Source organism: Lissotriton vulgaris, chromosome 4_1, assembly GCF_964263255.1.
Source record: "Lissotriton vulgaris chromosome 4_1, aLisVul1.2, whole genome shotgun sequence".
Classification (NCBI taxonomy): domain Eukaryota; kingdom Metazoa; phylum Chordata; class Amphibia; order Caudata; family Salamandridae; genus Lissotriton; species Lissotriton vulgaris.
Window position 1 is genome coordinate 2138042489 of NC_141691.1, and position 23300 is coordinate 2138065788.

The window sequence follows — 23300 nt, forward strand, 5'->3', positions numbered from 1 at the left end:
AAACCACACTGCTCACGTTTTTTAAGGATATAAGCAACAAACCTTGAAATGGGTCTCTGCTTGGCCCTGTAGTCATGTCCTTAACTATTCAGGCAAAAGCACTCACTGATTTCTGAATAGTGAGTGTAAAAGAGTTAAAGGTAACCATGTTGTTCCTGCTTACATTTCACATGCTTTACTTAATCTTGCATTCCCTATGAGTGTCTGCTTTTTCCAGGATGTTGTTATTTTTATTTTAGGCAGCATATTTCTCTTGTCTAGTGTGTTATTTGAATTGAGTCGCATCCAGGTGTTTATAGCGGGGCACAATTGGGTTGTAGCTAAAGGCAGTGTGAGTTTCTCTCAGTGAGGCTGTATGGTGTGCAGTGAGGGAGGGGATGTGGCTCTTTGGACAGAGCTGCTGAATTTGGAACTGGGGAACCAGGTCCAGCCTTCATGACCAGTCCACCCAACCTCTCATCTGAGGAAGCAAATTCCCATGCTAGACCTTAGACGCCCTGGTGTCAAGGCACCTGCAGTTGGACCCTTGCAGTGGCAAGTGTGGGCTAAGCTTGAAGGCCTGTCTGATACAATCCATTCTGAAGTTTGTCTGCAGTGTTGTGGGCAGAACTATGAAGCAGCACACCCTAGAGTGACAGTGACTCGTCACTGAGGTCACAAGACCCTTGAGATGGGCGGTGCCAATGGTGTGACCACACCGGGCGCTGACTTTGAGTGGGGGAGTCATGTTTGCAAGTATATTATGGTTTTAAAATCACCAGCTGCCTCCTTCCTGGATCGGAGACAAATAGCGTGTGCTTTCACAGTTAAGCGAATTTAGGACATTCTGTGATTGGAAATATATCCCACTTTTTGAATGTATTTTAATGTCAATAACTCTCATTAAGCCTTAAATAATCATGAGTATCCTTTGATTGAATTAAATACCATAGTAAGCTGTAACTGGTCAGTGAAATGCCAAACAAATACTCAAATTGGGACGTTCTGCTCCCCCTGGCCACACCTCTGACTCCGCCCACTGATTCAATTCGCAGGTTATTCCCGCCCTCTGATTCTCCGCCTCAGTTCCCCTACTTTTATTCCCCAATTCGACCACTGATCCCAGTATAGCATCAACACCGGGGGTGGGGGCTGTAGGGGGGGCCCCAAAGCTGCTACAGCCCAAGGGCCGAGCTCTAATCCTGGGGCCCGCACTTGAGTCTGCTCCATGGAACAACATGTCTCCAAGCCTCTCTGTACGAATATCCAAAGAAAAGGGCGCACCCATGATTCAATCACACATTCAGTAAGAGAGCACAGCTGGACCGGTGGAGGGAAAGGAAGAGAGCACAGCTGGAGCTGTGGGGGAGAGAAGAGAGCACAGCTGGAGCTTTGGGGTGAGGTGAACACAGCTGGACCTGTGGGAGAGGGAAGGGGAGCACAGCTGGACCTGTGGGAAAGGGAAGAGAGCACAGCTGGAGTTGTGGGGAGAGAGACGGGTAGCACAGCTGGACCTGGGGGGAAAGGAAGAGAGCACAGCTTGAGCTATGGGGGTGAAAGGAGCACAGCTTGACCAGTGGAAAAGGGAAGAAGAGCACATTTAGACCTGTGGGGGGAGAGAAGAGAGCACAGCTGGAGCTGTATTGGGTGAGGTGAACACAGCTGGACCTGTGGGAAAGGGTAGAGGAGTACAGCTGTATCTGAGGGGAGAGAGACGGGGAGCACAGCTGGACCTGTGGTGGGAGGGAAGGGGAGCACAGATGGACCTATGGGAAGATACAAGGGGGGCACAGCTGGGTTGGTGGGGGAAAGGAAGAGAGCACAGCTAGACCAGTGGAGGTGAGGGAAGCACAACTGGACTTGTGGGAGAGGGAAGGGGAGCACAGCTGAACCTGTGGGAGAGCAAAGGAGAGCACAGCTGGGGCTGTTGGGGGAGAGGTGGGGAGCACACCTGGACCAGTGGGAGGAGAGAAGGGGAGCACACCTGGACCAGTGGGAGGAGAGAAGGGGTGCACAGCTGGACTTGTGGGAGAGAGAAGGGGGCACAGCTGGAGCTGTGGAAGGAGAGAAGTGGAGTACACCTTAACCTGTGGGGGAAAGAAGGGAAGCACATCTGGACCAGTAGGGGTAGAATAAGGGGGTACACCTGGACATTTGGAGTGCGAGAATCGGAGCAGAGCTGGACCTGTGGGGGAGGGAAGGGGATCGCAGCTGAACCTGTAGAGGAGTGAAGGGGAGCACAGCTGGACCTGTGGGGGAGAGAAAGGGAGCACAGATGACTTACAGGGGGGAGGGAAGGGGAGCACAGCTGGACTTGTGGGGGAGAGTAAGTGAGTACACATGGACCTGTGGAGTGTGAGAAAGGAAGCGCAGATAGACTTACAGGGGGAGGGAAGGGGAGCACACCTGGGCCTGTGGTGAAAGAAGGGGAGCAGACCTGGACCTGTAGAGTGTGAGAAGGGGAGCACAGCTGGAACTTTGGGAAAAGAAGGAGGTACACCTGGACCTGTGGGGTAGTGAAGGGGAGCACACCTGGACACGTCTGTGGCTCCCGATGTGCTGCTCTGTCGGGTCAGTGTGTCGGCTGATGTTTTGGCTGTTTCTGGGCCTGTTGTAAGCTCTGCTGGGCAGGCTTTTACTGGTGATTTCCGTGATATTAAAACAAGCATTGTCTACAGCAAGCACAAATCCATGCAGTCTTCCATCCTGCCTGAATTTGCAAACCAGGCCACGTTTGTAGCTCTCTAAATCCTGTATTTTGCTGCCCCAGTCTGATCCTGTGTCCTCTGCTCTGTCTCCTCCCTACAGCCTCCTCTCTGCGGTGCTTCGAGTGCAGCAACGAGCGCGACAACGGGGGCTGCAACGAGGCCAGCGTGCAGTGCGTGTCTCAGAACAAGGTGTGTCAAACCAACGTCACCAAAGACCTGTACGGTAAGGAGCCCCGCATGCATGCACACAGTTGGGACTCCCCGTTGTTGGGGCAGCCATGCGCTTTATAAGTTTACCTTAACATAACAGTTCAGTACTGCAGAGTATAACGGTGTTTGTGGTGCAAAGTTGTGTTCACTGCACTCTGGAAACGTATTCCCCTTCCTGACATGTGGGTCCACTGGCTGAGGGGATGTTTGAAGATTTAACCCCTGGCATACTCATGACTTCCCCGGCCATCATGAGTCATGGTGGGTGAGTGCTCACGACAGCCGGGGGCCGTCCAAATCCCACCCACTAATTAGAATGCCCTCACAGCACGAAAATTCCCAGCGCATGCAAGGGGTTAACCCCCAGAATTGAAAAAGACCCGTCAAATGCACCAGGAGGTGACACCACTCGCAAAGGCTATCGATCGCCCGTCCTCCCTCTTATGTCCGCGTGATACACTGGTGCAAAACTGTGTTTGTGTTAGATGTGTGTACAGTTTTCACTCTGCAGACTGACCCCTCGAGCCAGATCCCCCCACCTCAGCTTCATGAGGTACACACCCATCTCTTCCCCTTGGTACGGGCATAAAACCAACAATTAAGTCACCTTTTACACAATGCATCCTGGTCTTCAAATCACCCCCACATCTTCAGAACATCGAATCGGATCGAAGCTCGATCAGGGTCAGATTGATCAAACTTTCATGCAACGCAACGCAACACAACACAATGCAACGCAATGTGACACCTTGCTGCACTGCGTGAAAGGCAGCGGGCAGGAATCTTCAATATTTAATATTGAACAGTGAGTTCCTTTCCTCTCCTTATGCTGCCACAGTGTGTGCTGCCTAGCGCCAACACAGGCACCTTTGCACCATGGTGTAAAAGTGACTACATTAGAGGCAGGATTGTTTTTAAGCAGGAAGTGGCACCATTCTGCACTACAACAATGCTCTCACCTCTTTCTACGTGCTCTTCAGAATGTTTCTGTCCAGCCCACCACGATGACACAGCAACCAATGAGTCAGGTGTCCACGTAAACTCTGTGGGCCTCATTTATGAGTTTTTGCCGTAGGGCAGCGCTGCAGGCCTTCACGATACACTGCCCTGCAGCAAAAGAAAAGGAAAGGAATGTGCCATTTCTATCAGATATGACGCATTCTTGTCCTTTTCCCCTGCGTTGGCGCAGAATGTGCAGCTTCGCGCCAACACAGGCTCCTTTGCACCGTAGTTCAAGGGTGTCTGCGTTGCAGGGATGATTGTTTTTGGGCAGGAAGCAAAACCTTCCTGCCCAACACAATCATAAGAAGGGTTATCCTTTTTCTGTGTGTGCTGCACGCAGCACACATATAAAAAGGAACCTCGTTGTGCCTCTCTTACGCCTCTCCTGGAAGCTGCCGCTGCTTCAGAGTTACGATTTTTCATAAATGTGGGGCAGTGTCAAAGAGCCAGGAATGTTGCTTTGAATGTCTCTAGCAACACACAATGCATAAAACGGTGTTAAAGGGGACAATATTTACTAGGCAGCATTAAGCCTAAAAAAGTGGCTTATTGGTGCCGCGCACATATGGGGCAGGCTTTGGCGCCGCCGGAGAGTCACCAGAAACGATGTACCGGGGATGCAAAGGTCTTATAAATGAGCCCCTGCATTTCTTCTTCGGTGCTATGCTTGAACCTCTTTAAGGAACAAGAAGAAGAAGGGTTCATTGAAGGTCTGTAGGATGGAGTGTGGTATTTCACCCCCTCACCCTTCTCTTCGGATGTCCAGGAGTCAGAGCATGAGCCACTGCCAGGAAACATTGATAAGGATGTGATTTATGACATCTCAGGTTGACCCGAGACCTAAAAACATTCATCCTGTGGGAAATGGACAAGTTGGCCCTCGGTTAAACAAGCCTTTGGCAATGAAAAGAGAGATGGTGTGGTACGGAGAGTGGGAATGCTTCCAGTGTGCAGAGTTTGTACTAAGTATTCCCTCAGAAGACAGCCTGAAATCATCCTGTTTGCTTCTTGTGTGGTGCACACATACTGCACTGCCATGTGTGCTCAATTAAGACATCCCAAACATACGACATCGCAGCCTTCTTTTGTGGTGCATGTTTTCTAAATGCTCTGAATAATTTTACTAAACTAAACAAAAAAGTGATAGATGAATGCACAAAATAATCTCAGTCACTGGTAATCACTCAGGATGCATCCCAATCCATCCCTTTTCACCCAGTATGCCGCCTCAGTTTGTACCCAGCCTTATGCACATCAGTCTTGACCCTGCTCCAATGGGAAACCGTTCATCCATAACTGCAGGCCTGGTGCTCCCGAAAAAGGAACACAAGCAGCCCTGGACCGGTTTCACACTAGTTAGGGCCCATCAGCGGGATATAGCTTGGTTCCAGTGAAATAGGGCCCGGTTCACAGAACTAATTTAAGACAAAATCCTAAACTTACTACTTTCGGTATTCACAGAAGGCATTTACTCATTTCGGTATTCACAGAAGTTAGGACTCCTAACTTTAGGACTCGTAAATGACTTCTGTGAATACAAAAGTCTTAAAGTCAAGATTATTCTCAGTTTAGGAGTAACTTTAAGACTTTCGGTATTCACGGAATGCATTTAGGAGTCCTAAAGTTAGGACTCCTAACTTCTGTGAATACCAAAATGAGTAAGTGCCTTCTGGGAAGACCAAAATGAGTAAGTGCCTTCTGTGAATACCGAAATGGTAGTAAATTTAGGATTTTGTCTCAAGTTAGTTCTGTGAATTGGGCCCATAGTGCACACACTTTGAAAAGTGCCTCTTTTTGCATGGTTAGCCCCAAAGTTTTGCCTGATGTGCACTGGGTCCCTGCTAACCAGGTCCCCAGTGCCAGATCTCCTTTCCACAACACTATACCATGATTGGCCCAACTGCAGTTACCGCTGTAATTCCCTAGTAAATGGTACCCCTGGTTCCTAGGACCTAGGAACTGACGAGGCTCCTCTTTGGGCTGCGACACTGGTGGTGCCACCCCAGGGCCCCCTCACCACGGCAACGCACTCTGCCATTGAAGGCTGTGTGTCTTGGTGCAGGAAAATCTGAGGAATAGACAAGGCGCACACTCTGTGTGCCATGCCTCCCATGTACTGTAGAAGATGTAGGTAAGTCACCCCAATGCAGGCCTTCAGCTCTAAGGCAGGGTGCACTATATCCTGTGTGCTTGCCTATCTGCCGGAGCAGATAGGCCCCTAGAATGTCCAGTTCATTCTGTGATGTTGTTCATGAACAGGGAAGCCATAAGGAGTACAAGGGCTGGATACTTGTCACACGACTTTCCTAGCTCCGTGATGGCTTCACTGATTTCTGAGGTGTTTGGTACCAAACATCTTGTCTTAATAAATCCTAACTGATGCCAGTGATTGATTTATAAATAAATTCACACAGGAGACCCTTCGCGGGGGATCCCCTGAAACTTAACTAAACACTAGTGGGGTATTTGGCTGGTTCTCACCAGCCTGCCACCACCAGACATGTTTCTGAACACGTAGGGTGAGCGGGGGTGTTTTACACATGAAATCAAAGCCAGGAACCCCCCAGGGACTGGGGGAGGCCAAGCCCCCTTTTCTGCTCCGCGTTTGGTGGAAGGAAAGTTGGGAACATTTGCTAGATGAAGAGGAGGGACCCACTTAGCCTGCCTCGTGAGGATAAACCCCTCTCCTGACATTCCATTATCTTGATATGGCGAGAAAACCTTAGGGTAGTGCCTAACCTAGCCATGAGGTTAGGCACTACCCTAACCTCATGGCTAGGGTAGTGACTCTTCCCACAGGAAGGGGCCACTAGAGGTTGTAGACACCCTAAACGTTGACAACCCACTGGCTATTACCTGGCTCCCCTTGTAACGCCCCTAAATTCAGTGTTTATGTGACTGCCCGAGGCCTGAACCTCATATTTATTGGACCCAAGAAGACCATGACAAAGAAGACCCTCTGCTCGAGGACGGAAGCCCCGCTGCAGAAGAAAAGGCACCAAACCCTGCCTGCTGCCTCAAGGACTCAACAATTGCTGCCGCTGTGTCGTCTTGACACCTGCAAGGACTCAGAGAACTCTGGAGCAACTCCAGCCTGCAAATAAATTTCCAAGACGCTCCCTTGGATTGAAGCTATCACTCCCCTGCAATCTGCAGTCACCGATCCTGTTAAGTCTGGTTTGTCTACTGGCTGCTTCCTGATGACCTTGAAGCAGCACCAAAGCACGAAGAGGAACAACAACTCTGGAGGGCCACATCTGCCTCTACACCAATTTGGAGGCACACAGACCTACCAGAGGTGTGGTCTATCAATACCCGGGGTACCGGACCCCCAACAGTAAAAACTAAGAAGAAAAATCCACTCTAGACTCCCAGAGCACCAGAAGCAAGCACCCATTGAGGGACGTTGAGACACCTGAGACCCACTTTCCGAGTAGCCCAGCTGTCCTGAGATCACCACTCTAAGTTGCCCGCTCCTGACTGTGAGGATCGTAAAGACACAGGAAGCCCAGCGGACATGTTCGTGCTACACCGGGCCCACAGGCCCCAGCACTGACCAACCAGCCCCGCTCCCATGGTCCCCAGGCTCTTGCAACCACCTCCTTCCAAGGAAACCCATTAGACTTACCTGTATGTCCAGCAGTGCATTGCATTTTCAGGTGACACCCTTTGTTTTTGCTCATCAACTTCCAAGACCCTCAGCACTCAACTTCGGCCCTTTCCCGGATGCTCCCAAACTTCTTCTGCTGGAACTTTGGACTTGGTCCTGACGTTGATCTAAAATGAGAAGGGGAACTTCGGGAAAGCATTGCCTCATTTTAAATGTATTTTTCCACTTTTTCCCCATTGATTCTTAAAGTGCGTAAATTTGCATAAAAGTGATTTATATTCTGAACTTTGAAAAATTGTAATGCTGAAAGTACTTACCTGAGAACTGTGTTTTTGGTCGTAATAATACATACAAATCAACGTTCTTTTGATAGATTGGTCTTGGATTTATTATTGAGCGTGTGTCTCATTTATTGCTCTGTGAGTACAACAAATGCTTAGCACTACCCTCTGATAAGCCTAACTGCTCGCTGACAGTACCACAGAAAGAGCGTGAGAATCATCTGCCTTTACCTCTCTCTGGACTCTGCACAGTTTACTTCCTTGTAGTACACTATGTTGGGAGCCAGCTTCCCACAGCACAGAACCCAGGTGCAGCCAAACCCGTCCCGCTTAGGGCAAGACACTGAAGTTACAAAAAATGACAGATGGAGTGCTTGAACTAAGCTCACCCATTGGTAATTACTCAGGCCCCATCCTTCTATCACTTTTTGGTAAACTTTACTGAATATATTTACAGCAAAGAAAGCGTGTTCAGAGTGCTGCAAAGTGACCAGGGACTGTCTGCCCCGTTTAAGGATGTTCCATCCACCATCTCCACCTAGTCCGCGAGAAGGCCTCTGTCCTGGCAGTTATTGGTGGATGTTTCTTTTGGGATCCAGCCACTACCTTCATCCCTCCTTGACTGACTGACTGAAGATATTTGTAGAGCGTGCTATTGCCGAGGCGTCTTGGCGCTGGGTACTGTGGAACCGGGACAGCCTCAAAGATTACATTTGCGTGAAGAGCCAGGTTTTTATACTTTTTTGCTCAAAGGAGTGCGGCAGGCCTGGAGTCGCAATTAGACGTACTAGTCCAGTGTTATTGGATCTCAGGCAACGCAGTGGGACTTAACGGGGAAATAAAGATTGTAAGTCTATCACCCCCCCCTCCGTAGAGGGCTTTAAGCTCCACCCCTCGTCTCACTGGAAGCCAGTGAAGTTGTTTTATACTGGCAGAAGTGGAATGATGCTTGGGTAAACGAAGTAGTGTTCGCGCTGCTGCATTTTGCAGTGACTGAAGCTTAGTGAGGTGTTTTATTCCAGCGCCTAAATAGATAAATAGAGGGCTATAAATAGTCCATTCTTGATAGAACTAAAGCTCCTACCTCCATTTTCCTCAAAGAGATTGGAATGAATGGGACATTCTTACGTAATACCTTCAACATAAAAAAGCATTGGTTTACTTGGGGGGCAAATGTTAGATCTTTGTCGATCACGAAACCGAGATTTCTAGCCTTAGACACCGGGCAGGTTCCGGCTTCGCTGGGCCACCATAGTTGGCTCCAGATTGAAGATTTCTGACCAAATTTCGGTGTTGAGTTTCAGGAAATTTGTATTCATCCACGACATCAGTGAGGAAAGACAGTTGCAAAATCGTTCAGCTGACCTATCCCCATTTTGCGTGATAGACACCACTAGCAGGGTGTCATCAGCATAAGACACGAGCACTAGACCATGGCTTTTGGTTAGTCTGGCTAGCGGGGCCACATATATATTGAACATGGTCGGGACAGGGCCGAGCCCTAGGGACTCCACCCGGGAGAATGAACCGTTCTGACCTAAGTCCCTCCCAGTGTAATATTTGGTACATGGAGGACAAAAATGATGTTAAAAGGGCCAGAGCCTTGCCACTGACCCTGACGGCCAGCAGCCTACTTGCTAGTACCGCATGATTTACGGTATCAAAGGCTGCCGTGAGGTCAAACAGTATGAAGCTTTCCAGCCCGGTGAGACGGTCGGTGCAGATGCCCACTCGTGACGCCAGAGAAATCTCTAAAACTAAATCAAATGAACGTCCTGGTTTTAACATAAGCGGTCGCCCAAGTAATAGTGCGAGCAAACAGAGATATACATAAAATATCTCGTCAAGGGAAACTTCCCCCAAGTTCGGCTGGGCAAGGAGTAAATACCACCGTCCACCGTAGGATTGTAACAAAATCAATCCAGAAAAAACCATTATCAGACCCAAATAACTACATTGGGAAATGGAAACCCTGTCTTCAATTGAAAGGTCACAGAATTAAGAAACTGTACCGAACGGGTATAAATCCCAGAAATCGCGCATTGAATAAAGCGATAAATGAACTACCAAGTAGTGATTTTAACATTTGAAATATTGTCCTGAAGAAGGTGACAACTTACATCACCGAAACGCCGCGTCGGCACATTTCAGCTTTTTTAAGATTTTATTGTTTCTAATGAATAAATGTGAATGATCTTGTTTTCAATCAAATGGTCGGTCAAATGACCAAATAAAGATATTTTTTTTTATAATGAAATTTTCCTGTGATGGTGCATATTCTCATTAGGGTACTAGTGTGCAGTAATCTTGTATGCATTCCTTAGATTTGGGGTTTTAACAATTCTAGATAGACTGCATGTGAAAACTGTTATTTCTGTAAATTTGTTAATCTCTACGCAACCCTGAATACATTATATGGTTCATCCTTAACCTATTGGTAGAAAATCTCTCAGAGGTAGTAATACCTCTTCAAAAAACTTAAGAAAAGGTAACCTTTGTTTTTTAGAGCAAACAGTATGAAGGCCGCCCTACCATCCCCATCCATCACCTTACGGATCTCCTCTGTAGCCATGATCAGAGCTGATTCTGTGGAATACTGAGCTCTAAAACCATGCTGTGTGAAGTCAATAATGTTATTAGAATCTAGATAGGCCATCAACACCAAGTTTATGGCTTTCTCCAGGATTTTGGAGGGTAAAGGTAGACAGGAGATCGGGCTGTAGTTTTTGCATCCAGGGGCTCCAACGTGTTTCTTTAGGATAGATCGAATACAGGCCATTTTCCAGCCCAAAGGGAAAATCCCATATCTGATGACTAGATTTAGTAGTGGAGTCAGTGATGTGCAGACCTCCTCCGATGCCAGAAGTAAAATGTGTGGGGGACAAGGGTCAAGTGGGGACCCTGACTATGTCTGCAACAGTGAGTCTACCACTTGCTCTTCGCTTAAGGCGGAGAACTGAGTTAGGCTACACTGGCCCGTCGGGGACTTATTTAACCTAGAGAACGACATTACCACAAACTATCTCTCTCTCTGTAAAGAAGTAACTATGAAGCTCGACGATACTGTTCCCCTGAAAGTAATCAGGAAAAGAGGAAGACCCTCCGCACCCTCGTACACGGACAACCTAAAGGCACTGAAAAGGGCCTGTAAAAACGCAGAAAGGATCTGGAGAAAAAATTACTCGGAGCCGGAGAAACTGATATGGAGACAAACCATCGTACGGTATAAAATAGACATCATCGCAGCTAAAGATAACTATTTCGCCGACCTAATACTCCACAGCTCTAACAAGTCCCGCGACACCTTCAGGATAATCAGAGAGTTATCCAATCCGGATTGTGCTAACAGTCAAATTAAGCCCTCACAAGAACTATGAGATGATTTAGCTTCCTTCTTTCAGGAAAAAATTACTAAAATCATTGAGGGAATGAAGGGTGCTTCCATCCCCTCTGAGCAGGATAATAGTAACCCCGAGAATAGGGAGAAGAGCGAAGGCAATGTAGGACGACCCAACCCAAAGGCTACTTTAGAAGATTTTAAGGTCCTCACAGAACAAGACATCATAAATACTGCTCTTAAAACAACTTCAGGATCCCCTCTGGACCCTTTGCCTCACAAAATAGTAAAGGAGTTCGGGGATGACCTTTTCCCTGTATTACAAAAGCTTTGCAATCAATCTCTCACTTCTAGCACAGTACCAAAAGACTGGAAACTGGCGGTTGTTACCCCCCTACTAAAGAAACCTAACCTAGACCCGAATTGCAAAAAGAACTACCGTCCTATATCGCTCCTACCATACCCCATAAAGATCGTAGAGCGGTGGGTCAGCAGATCCCTTGCCCTCTTCCTAGAGACTAACAACATCCTAGAAGAAGAACAATTCGGTTTCAGACCAGCTCACGGAACCGAGTCAGCTCTGCTGACAGTCCTGGATGACCTACGAATGAGGGCAGACAGGGGGGAATCGGCAATCTTGATTCTGCTGGACCTGTCCGCCGCATTCGATACGGTAAGCCATGATATCCTGCTGACAAGATTAAAGAACGTTGGAATCGGTGGAGTGGCGCTCGATTGGTTTCACTCCTACCTAAAGGACCGATGGCAGGCAGTAGCCATCCCCCCATATCAGTCGGAATTTGTTAAAGTCCCACATGGAGTCCCACAGGGGTCCGCAATCAGTCCGATACTTTTTAATATATATATGCAACCCCTGTTGGGCATTATCAAGGCCCACGGCATTAGCGTGATCAACTATGCGGACGACACGCAGCTGATGATTTCCCTTGACGGTGCCCAGGCCAACTCACTTGAGACCTTCCATACCTGTATGGCAGAAATGACACTCTGGCTAAACCAGAACTCACTACAATTCAATAGTGATAAAACGGAAATAATGCACTGCGCAGTGGGCAGAATCTCCAGAAGTCTACCCATCGATTTCTGGCCTTTAGACTCAGGGGAACCATTAACCCCAGTGAAATCGGTGAAGAATCTCGGAGTCAGCTTTAACGACAGTCTGAGTCTAGAGACCAATGTTAATAAGCAGGTGAGTAGCTGCTTTGCTTTAATGAGAGGACTGCGAAAGCTGCTACCCCTCTTACCAGCGCAGGTCAGAACCACCATAGTTAGGAGCACCATTCTCAGCCGCCTGGATTACTGTAATGCTCTGCTTCTGGAATCCCCGGGCTATTTGATCTCCAGATTGCAAAGCATCCAGGCGGCAGCAGCGAAGCTGGCACTCTCCCGAGAGCGAAGATCCTCTACCACCCTCGCTCTGGCCGACCTTCACTGGCTACCTGTACATCAAAGGATCTGTTTTAAATCCCTCTGCATTGTCTTTAGGGCAGTACACGGGATGGGCCCCCGACCACTTCAAAAGAAATTCAAATGGTATACACCCACACGGTCCCTCCGATCCTCATCCTCCAATCTCATAAGCATACCCAGAATTAGGAAAGCCACTTATGGTGGTAGAGCCTTCAGCATAGCCGCAGCTCATCTGTGGAATAAAATGCCTATCGACATCAGGAAAACAGACGAACTGATGGCTTTCCGGAAAAAAGTGAAAACATGGCTCTTCCCCAAAGCTTAATCTCACCTGAACCTTAATACTATTTCCTCCCCTCCTCTGATGCACAGTATTTTTTTCAGCAAACGGTACACAGCGCCAGGATGCCCGTAGGGTTGCAGATGCGCTTTACAAATGCTATAAATAAATAAATAAACTGGAGTGTCTGCTCATCCTGTACCTCTAGAGGGTTCATTCTACTGACTTCGGATGAATTCAAAAGTTCCTCATAGACCGACTGGACCGTGTCCTGGAAAAAGACCGCAAGTTTGTCAACGAAAGTTTGGTTGGGACAAAGATGGTGTCTCGTGGGCAATGCGACAGAGCAGTTACTGTTTTAAACAGTTTATTTGAGGAATTTGTGGACTCCTGGATTTTGGAGGTAAAGTAAGCTGTCTTTGCCAGTGCTATTTCCCCCTTATATTCTTTTAACGCTGAGCAGTAGTCGATCTTATGAGCCAAGCTTTAAGTGGATCTCCAAATGTGTTCCTTATGTCTGCATTTGATTTTAGTTTGTTTAAGCTCCACTGAGTACCAAGGAGATGATACAAGCCTTCTCCTGGTCACTTCTGGTGCCAGCAGATTTACTGCCTGGTTGATCCAGTCATTGAAGTCAGTTGCTGCCTCATTAGCGTCTGAGCTTATTGTAAGTTTCTCATTCAAGGCAGTGGTCAGAGGGAACCTGTTCCTACGACACATGTTAGTGTGAGAAATATTAATAGTAAAGTGGACAGCATGGTGGTCTGACCAAAGTAGGGGACGTGAACTATTCACTTCAATAAGACCATTATTTGAAATAATACCGTCTAGGGTATGGCCTGCCAGATGTGTTGGCTCCCAAACAATCTGAGTTTCAAGATCATCATCATAGTTCATTTACTAATGCTATTCATTATCAGCTTTAAAAAAGGTTTTTGAGGTACAGAATGGTGAAAATGAAGCCAGCTGTATGGCCGCAATGGCATTCACAAGCTCTGTTTTTACTCAGTCTAGGAGCCCTTGCACTGCTAGAACATGAAGTTCCGTGGCGCAGGAGCCTGCCCTATATTACCAGGCAACACTAAGACACTTTATTTGGCTTAATGCTTCCTCGTAAAACTTGTCCCCTTTAACGAGGTGTTCTGCATAAAAAGGGGCATGGAATGGGTGTTGTTGGGGGCATTCCCTGCAACATCCATGGCATTTTGACACAGATTTGCAAGAAATCGTAAGTCTGAGGCAGCACCAAAAGCTTACGCCTCCCCAGGGGAAGCGTAAGGGAGGCACAACGAGGAGAAATATCTTTATTTCTCTTCTCGTTTTTCCTTTTTCTATTTGTGCCTCTTCTGATTGTTTTTGTGCAGTAAGGTTTCCTTTCCTGCACAAAAACAATCATCCCCTCAACGCAGGCACCGTTGCACCATGGTACAAAGCTGTCTGCGTTGGCGCATGGCAAACCATACTGCGCCGGAGCGGGGGAAAATGACAGGAATGTGCCATATTTCATAGATACGGCTCATTCCTGCCCTTTTCTTTTACTGTAGGGTGGCGCTGCAGGGAGGCCTGCGGTGCTGCCCTACAGTATAAACCTCAGAAAGGAGGCCTTAAATCTTCCATATGAAGTTACTCCCTGCATGTGGGTGCAAGAAGTCTCAGCCCCTGGGGAACTAGTGATAACGCCTGGCATCCATCCATTCAGCGGTAGCTCCTGGGGTACAGGGAACAGTTATCAAATGGTCTTTGTTACTGGTATTACCACACAAAATTCTCATTTCTGCAACTGATTCATCAGTAGCTGCTAAGATATGGGGATCAGCTTCTACTAACAGTCTTTACAACTAACATTACCATAAGGTATTCCCCTTTCTGCCCCTGAATCAGCACTAGCTCCTGAGGTACAGGGAACAGCTTCTGCTAACAGTATTTGTGACTGACATTTCCTCACGGTATATTCCTTTCTGCACCTGATTCAGCAGAAGCTGCTAAGATACCCAGAAAAGAATCTACAAATAGACTTTGTGACTGGTATTACCACACCATATTCCCTTTCTGCACCTGATTTAGCAGTTCCTGCTGAGAAATTGGAGCAGCGTCGACTACTCTTTGTAATTGGTATTACCACACTGTATTCTCCTTTTTATGCAGGAAGTTGGACACATTACGCCGTCTTACTCTACTATTACAACTGCTCTTCCTCTTATAGGAAAGTGGAGAATTTTGTAGTGATGCTGGTTAGGCATCACTATTAAGGGTGGGCGTGGTGCTCCGCTCCGTCCACGGAGTGTGCGTAGTGTTGCCTACTTCGTGGTTCGCAAAGTAGGCAACACTTCACACATGCCATGGTGGAGCGAAGTTGCCTGCCACCCACCTTCCTCCCGCCCTCTTGTAAATGCCCTCCAAATGATTTAAAACATTGTAAAATTAATTAAAACGACTTACCTGACATGCGGCGTCCCGGGGCTCCGTCTTCCTAGTTTCTCGCCGACTTCTTCCTGACAAATGCACATGTGTGGGCGCCCGCATGTCAGGTAAGTCGTTTTAATTAATTTTACAATGTTTTAAATAATTTGGAGGGCATTTACAAGAGGGCAGGAAGGAGGCTGGCGGCGCGTAGTGGGGCTACGCGAAGTGTGTGGGTGGGCGTAGATTTCCCCCCACTTCGTGGTGCTTCGCGTAGCCCCACTACGCCCACTACGCCCAGGTTTAATCACAATGCAATGCCTTCACCTTTCCCCAGATATGTCCCTTGGATTTACACAAATAAATCCTTACCTCAGTCCTGGTGAGTGGCGCAGATCACTCAGGCTTTACTAGAGGAGCACGTGTTAAGCATTTCAGAGCGACAACACGGCTGGTAAGTGACTCGAAAGAAATCTGACACCAGTTTATAGAAATGAAACGGTTAGACTCCAAAATGAACTTTATAGATACATATAACCAGAGTTCTGGTTTTTAGAAGAAAACAGAAATGACAGTGTTTCAAAACTACAGAATATTTGCATTGCGGTTAATGGGAAAAAGTGGCAGTGGCAATTGGTCACTTGCAGGTGAACTTGCGTGAAATCCAGAGAGAGTAAAGGTGATGTGGATCCTAGGGCCACACCATGACAGTCAATCACAGTTTACCTGGCCCGCGGAGCCCGGGTGCAGAGGTATCCTGGCTGTCCTTGGTGCTGAACGGAAGCCGCAGAGGAGTTGCTATTACAGCTGAAACAGCGTTGACGCGGAAAGATGTAAAAACACAACAATGGGGCTGCTGCTGATGTTGGATGAAGTTCCCTCTAGATGCAGCTTTGAGTGTAGATGTTGGTTACCAGGCTGGCGGTCAACAAGCCTTGGCAGTAAGAAGTGGAGCAGATAGTTACTTCTACATCCGATGGTCCCGGGGAACATGGTAGCCACGTGTAACTTTGTGGAAGGTAGGACTACATTTCCCACAATGTGCTAGACCTTTTGGATTTTGGTCATCCCTCTGAGGACCCGATGGCTTTACTAGCGGGACAGATGTTAAGCATTTCAGAGAGGAACAAGTAAAGCATTTCAGAGTACCATCTTGGATGAAAAGTAATTGATAGGACTCAATAGATATCCTACACAGATTTATTAAAATAAAGTGTATTTTTATCTTAATTTAGACACCAAAATGAATGTAAAAGCATACATTTAGCTGGAGTTATCGCTTTTAACAGGAAACATAAATTCCAGTAATTCAACACTGCAGAATCTTTCCATTGTGGTCAATGGAAAAAAGTGATTGTGAGAATTTGGTCACTCGCAGGCCGAGTTATGTGGAACCAACAGAGGGTAAAGGTCATGCAGGTCCCTGGGCCAAGCCATGACAGTCAGTGTAAAATGTTATCTAGACCTGGTGCAAAGTCATTCTGGTGTGGAACAGGAACCGCGGGGGAGCTGTTTTCACTGCTTACGCTGTGCTGTGGGGAGCCAAGATGCAAAAATACAACAGGGCCACTGCTGACATTGGATGAAGGTTGGGTGGTGTTCCCTCTAGATGCAGTATCAATTGCAGGGGTTGGTTGCAGGACTGGTGACTAAAAAGTCTTGGCAACGGCATGCAGATTAGATGGTTTCTCCGATGCCTGTTAGTCCCAGGGAACACGGTAGCAGCCTGAATCTTTTTGTAAGGCAGAGTTACGGTTCCTACAATTCACTAGACCACCTGGATTTGGGTCATCCATCTGAGGGCCCGATGGCCAGTGATACTTAGGATTGCGAGCGTTGCTTTATATGCAGTTTTCAGGGGACAGTGCCACTAGTCCAGGGCAGTCTGAGGATGCTACAAGCTTCCACCAGGGTCCCTCTGTCTGGGGGAACTGAGATTTATCCGAGGATGAGTTTCAATCAGGAAATTCCAGGAGAATTGCCACAGGTGCAGAGTACCGCTCTTTTGGTTTGAGCAAGTCCTGTTGTCGCGGACACAGGTCTCTTCTTTGTCCTCTTCGATGCAAGACGATTCAGAACTACTTTTCTGAGGTCAGGGGCTCCTGAATCCTAGGATTAGGAGTGTTAGGGGTTTGGAAGTAAGTGGTCAAAGGGCTTTTTGTCCCAGCGGCTAATCCTCCCCTGTAGCGACCATATCCAGGTCAGAGGTCACCTTTTCTACCAAGAACCCTCTATTCTAGCACTTTTAAAATTGGTGGAAGTCTTCCTCGGTTGTGCAGACCAGGGAGCCCACCCTAGGGTAAACAACGTTTAGTAAAAAATGTTTTGCCTGCAGGAAATCACAACCTTGACCATTACTCCGCAAGTCGGAACAACAACTTGCAGGGGGGGCGGGGGGAGTGTTGATTTAAAATCCAACACCTTCCCTACTGTCCGCACAGACTGGAGTTGGAATAGTAAATGATACTATTCCAACATCCAGCACCCCCCTTCCGCAAGTTGTTGTTACGACTTGCAGAGTAATGGTATGCGGAATCACAACTCGGTCGTTGTAACGACTGCGTTGTGATTCCCTGCGGATAAAAAGAGTGCAGTATAACGACACACATTCCACCCAAGTGGTGTAACTAGCCTTCGGGTTGGGTTACGCCTCCTGAATATCTTAATTTCCTTCCTGCCTGGGCGTAAATGTGCCTATGGCAGTGGGACGGTTGAACCTCCCTTTGGGAGGCAGTGTGGATGTATATCAGAGGTGCTGTAGCCTTTGAAGCTCACTGCCTTGATGTGCCTCTTCACTAGCCATCCGGGGAAGGAAGAGGTGTTGCCTCCTTCCTGCCCAGGCCTTAATTTTTGACTCCTGGGAGTGTTCACACTTCTTGGCAGGAGGTCGGAATCCTATCTTGGCAAGAGCAACTGTGGGATGCCAGCCAAGGCCCAGGAATGCTGGGGCAACCAGGTGGGCAACCTCTAAGGTAGCTACCTGGGTGCATGCCCCATCGCTCCTGGCAAGAGACTCATGTCAGGAGGGAGAAGGCACGTTGTTTGATACCAAACATAACATATTTAGGTGGTACCATAACGGAGCGGCACAAATCAGGGTTGTCCGGGTTCTAGCCTATGTTGTTCTATGGACCGCCTTTCACTGATAGTAGCCTTTAAAAGTAAAAGGCACTAGAGGGACATAGAAGCTTGCACGTGCAGGTCTACACATTTTGGAGGCCTTCCTTAGGGGTGACTTGCACATATTAAAAATAACGCTGTGACCTTGCCACACCTGGTGAAGTCAATGTTGAGTTGGAGCAGTTTTCACTTCCCCTGCAGTCTGCAGGGGCTGGCCTGCTGTCAGTAGTTTACTTGGGTCCCTCAGGGTGGCACAGTCAGTGCTGCATGCCCTGGGGACTCCTTTACCACCTAAGCTGTGGGTACCACGGGTACCATGCACTATGGACTTGTAAAGGGGTAAAGTCCATGTAAAATAGGGTTCACAATATACACATAACATTGTTAGGGAGAGAGCGCTGGCACTGGGGCCTGGTTTGCAGGCCTTGGGGCACTATCAGAGTCATAACCATCAGCACTGGAGCAAAATGTGTGGGGGGGGCTGACCATCCCAAAGGGACACTCTCTTAGACTACTCTCACCACTAGTAGTATTACTACTCTTCCTACTACTGCTAATGATTAGAATACTAGTTCTTAATTGACTTTTATCTTTCTATAATTGGTATCATGGTTGCTGCCCTTTGCTATTATTGCTATTGTTGTAATCATCCCAATCATTCTTATCAATATATGATTTATGAACACATTATTTTAATGAATAATATTATGGATGGTTTAAGATGATGATGACGAAGATAATGATGGTGAGGGTGATGATGGCAATGATGACGATGATGGTGATGGTGATGGTGATGATGATGATGGTGATGATGATGGTAATGATGATGGCGATGATGATAGGATGATGATGATGATGATGAATATGGTGATGATTATGGTGATGATGGCGATGATAATGTTGATGATGATTATGATGGTGATGATGATGATGATGAATGTGGTTATGGTGATGATGACGATTATGATTATGATGACGATTATGATTATGATGATGATGGTGTTGTTGGTGATGATGATGGTGATGATGAAGGTGATCATGATGATGATGATGATGGTGGTGGTAATGATGATGATGATGGTGACTATGGTAACGATGATGACGAGAGGATGATGATGATGATGATGAATATGGTGATGATTATGGAAATGATGGCGATGATAACGTTGATGATGATTATGATGGCGATGATGATGATAAATTTGGTGATGATTATTATGTTGGTGACGAGGAAGATAATGATTATGATGACGATTATGATTATGATGGTGATGATGATGGTGATGATGATGGTGATCATGATGATGATGATGATGGTGATGATGACGGTGATGATGGTGATGAAGATGATAATGATGATGATGATGATGATGATGATGCAGATGATGATTATGGTGATGGTGGTATTGATGACGATGATGATGATCAGCAACAGCAGCTCTGGACGCAAGTTACGTCAGAGCACACCTCACTTTCCTCAGTCACACTCATTGATCCTTCAGCGCATCTACAGATCATCAATAACATGTTCCGCAGCCTCAGGCACATCAGAGGTCTGCTTTCTCTTCTGAATTGTAGGTTTATCACTGCTGGAATCCAATGGATCTTCCCACCCCCTAAATGTGATCTTTATGTCTTCCTAGGTGAAATCATCAGCAAGGGATGTGCAATGACCTGTGATGGGGCCACCTTCTGCTGCACCACAGACCGCTGCAACAAGGGCATCCATGCGGTGGCAAATGGGGCCGCCAGCAAGAGGACCAGCTACACCCAGCTCTTCCTGGCAATGGGTGTCAGCATCCTCCTCCTCTACGCTGGACTGTGAGGTAAGGATGGGGTAGTTGTACCTACACTCCTCTAACTGGACCGTCTATTGGGACATGGTGCTCACAGGGTGTGACCTAGGGGGTTCACAGGCACAGAGGGTGCTCCCAGACAGCTGGTATCAGCTTCCTCCTCCTCTGCGCTGGACTGTGAGGTAGGGATGAGATAGTTGTACCTACACTCCTCTAACTGCACGGTCTATTGGGACATGATGCTCACAGGGTGTGACCTAGGGGGTCAAAGCAGCAGGGGTCAGTTCTCTCCTGCTCTATGTTGGACTGTGAGGTAAGAAAGGGCTGGTTGGACCTACGCATGATCACTTGAAGTTCTATTGGGGCATGGAGCTGATGGGGTGTCACAGGCAGAGGGATTCTTTCTGGCAGTGGGTGTCAGCACCCTCCAGCTCTACGCCAGACTTTGAGGTAAGAAATGGCTGGTTGGACCTACTACCCTCCCACTGCTGGATGATGGTTTAACGAGCACTACCTAAATGTGCATTAGGAGTTTGATTTTTTTCCAGCTTAGTCCCAGCATTTAGAGGTAGTTTCTTAGAATGAGATGCACTCTTAGCCAAAAAGGAAGAGAATAATATCAAGTGCAACAGAACATGAACTGCAGTGGGAGCAGGCAATCCTGCGTGCTAATTCTGAACTCACGGTGGGATTTTTTCTCTGCAAATTGCTCTTAATTATGAAAGGGTCAAAATCATGTTGTTGATGGTAATTGCATGATTAAGAGTAACACAGAATTACCAATATTTATTTGATAACTTTAGCATAATTGAAATTTTGGCCAGTAGAAAGGTATGATTGACATATTCAGAATAGCATCAGTGGCTTTTTACTGCTCCTAGAAAAAGAAAGGTTTTGAGTAGGACAACTCCCTCGGGTGAAGCTACTAAGACAGGGCCATGAGCTGCAGGGATTCCCTGGCCCCAGTGTCTTGTTACAGAGGCGATACAGCCTCAATTTACACCTGAGAGGTGGTAACTCCACCACTGACGTCTCCCTTCATCATTGGCCCCACACACAGCTGGTGTGTGTATCAGACCTCAGTCACAGAGATGGCCAGTTTAGGGCAGGGTAGTGGGGGTGTCTGGCCCACCATGGAGCTCAGCAGAGCAGCTTGTTGGGAGATGTGACTTGTACCTGCCAGAACAGGCTGCTTGCATGCCTGGACCATAGGGATCTCTGGCGTTCCCTCCCACTCTGCTGTGCGCTCAGTATGATGGCTTACAGGGGATTCACTAGGCCCTGGGAACCTACAGAATTCTTAAAATGACTTTCCCACTGGTGTACATGTACTCCTGAAAAAGTGAAACCCCCAGTGGCTTCCTTCTACAGGATTCTGCTATACCTAATAAGCTCTTGAACACCCTCAAGATGGCAATTAAAGTTATAACTCAGGCACTGCACTGTGTGTTGAGTGATGGGACACAAAGCCCTCCTCAATGCGCCTCAAGGATCCGCTGAAGGATTCTCTGTGAATTGAAGGAGGGACGCTAGAGATTCCCAGCCGCTCAGAACTAGAAGGACCTCATCTATGCCCTTCCCTGTTTGCAGGTGGTTTGCCTTTAACTGGGTGAAGTCGGAATGTTCTCCATGTCATTGGGAAACCCCTTAACTGCCCCAACCTCTAAATGATTGGCCAACATGAGAGTGGTGCATCTCAGGTGGCGCAGCCAGAAGCCTTCTGTCTCCAAGCCAACACTAAGACCAGAAACAGCCCGAACCCTCCGTTGTCACCTCCTCCTCAGGTGTCTCAGCTGGATTCCTTGGCCGTGCCTCGTCTCACATTGTTCCGCAGACCCATATGATATTGTGGATGGTTCTTGTAGACGTTGTTTGCTCACAAGTTCAACACATTTAACTGCGCTGTGTGTCAGGCGTGGTGTTTGGCTCAGATCTAACTTCGCTGTTGATGAGAACACCACAAGTAGCATGTCACTCTAACCACGTGACCTAAGGACATTGGCATACCAGCAGGTGACCTGGACAATCCTGACTGGTATAAGTTGGTGAGGGTGTCTGGTATCCTCCCAAGGGCTCTAGTGCAGCAGCAGGACCAGGACTCCAGGGTTTCTGCTTCCTTTCTTCTCTCAGACATATCTGCACCACGGCCATGTGTCCTGGTACTCCAGCAGTAGATTCTCTAAAGAAGAGGCAGTATTTCTTTAAACAGGAGGACTACTGGGAACAATTTTGTATGTTTATCACTTGTGTCTCTTGGGTCTAAATGCTGTTGTTCTCCATTGATTGTCCTTCAGCACTTGACTGCCCCAGAAAGAGAGTGTCAACAGCTTAAAGTTCATTCTAGGAGGTGATGTGAAGTTACACATTCAGAGTACATTAAACAGGCTAATTACTAGGGAAGGGAGGAATTTGCATAGTCGCGCTACGCAAAGCTCTGCAAACTGGTAAAAAATCTCCACGAGCACACAAAAGTGCTGCGAACATGCGGAATTGCTTGTTCCACCCGTTCGCAATGCTTTTTTCCTGTTTGTGAACGCTGTTTGCGTGGTAGGGGAGAAATATCTTGCGAACATGCATTTTGAAAGAGCAAAAAAGCAAAAACTATGCAAAGCCGCGAATCGCAGAATTTTTGGTAATTCCACGTTCTCCGTGGAACGCGAAATTACCCAAATTCTGCAGCGGAAAGGAATTTACCACCTAGGCCTACTAATTACAGGTAATGAACCCATAAGTGCGTATCTTTATAAAAAGGAAAGTTATTTCATATACATGCTAGGCATTGAAAACCAGAACAATTTACACATTCCTAGCCAATGTCCAATAGTGTTTAAGCTTTGAATTTCTAAGGGGTATAAAAACATGGAAGTATGTTCTAATGGAAAGTTTTCCCATATGCTCTGCTTGGTCCCATGGTGCAACAGATCCAGAAACAGCAGTGCTCCAGAATTTATCCCGTAAACAAATTTGTATCTCAGAATTTCAGTCCTAACATGATACATCCGGCGTTTGCAGTTTCAGACTTCAGAAGCTAAAGCAGTTACTCAGTTCCTTTCTAGTGATTTTAGTCCCATCGGAATGGTGGAAGAATTTCAATGCGTCTGTTTGAAACCCTGTATAACTTAAGCTGCACCCTACTTGAGTGAGAC

The 23300-nt window shown here is 47.2% G+C and overlaps 1 protein-coding gene across 1 annotated transcript in view; it reads left to right on the forward strand.

Moving 5' to 3' along the window:
• LOC147725240 (lymphocyte antigen 6E-like) overlaps window positions 1-23300 on the forward strand; it is an 80161-nt gene that overhangs the window by 49468 nt on the left and 7393 nt on the right. Inside the window, exons 2-3 of the mRNA XM_086966554.1 lie at window positions 2788-2910; window positions 20002-20184. Coding sequence (XP_086822680.1) covers window positions 2788-2910; window positions 20002-20183 — 305 coding nt within the window. The 3' untranslated portion in view covers window position 20184. The remainder of the gene's footprint in view (window positions 1-2787; window positions 2911-20001; window positions 20185-23300) is intronic.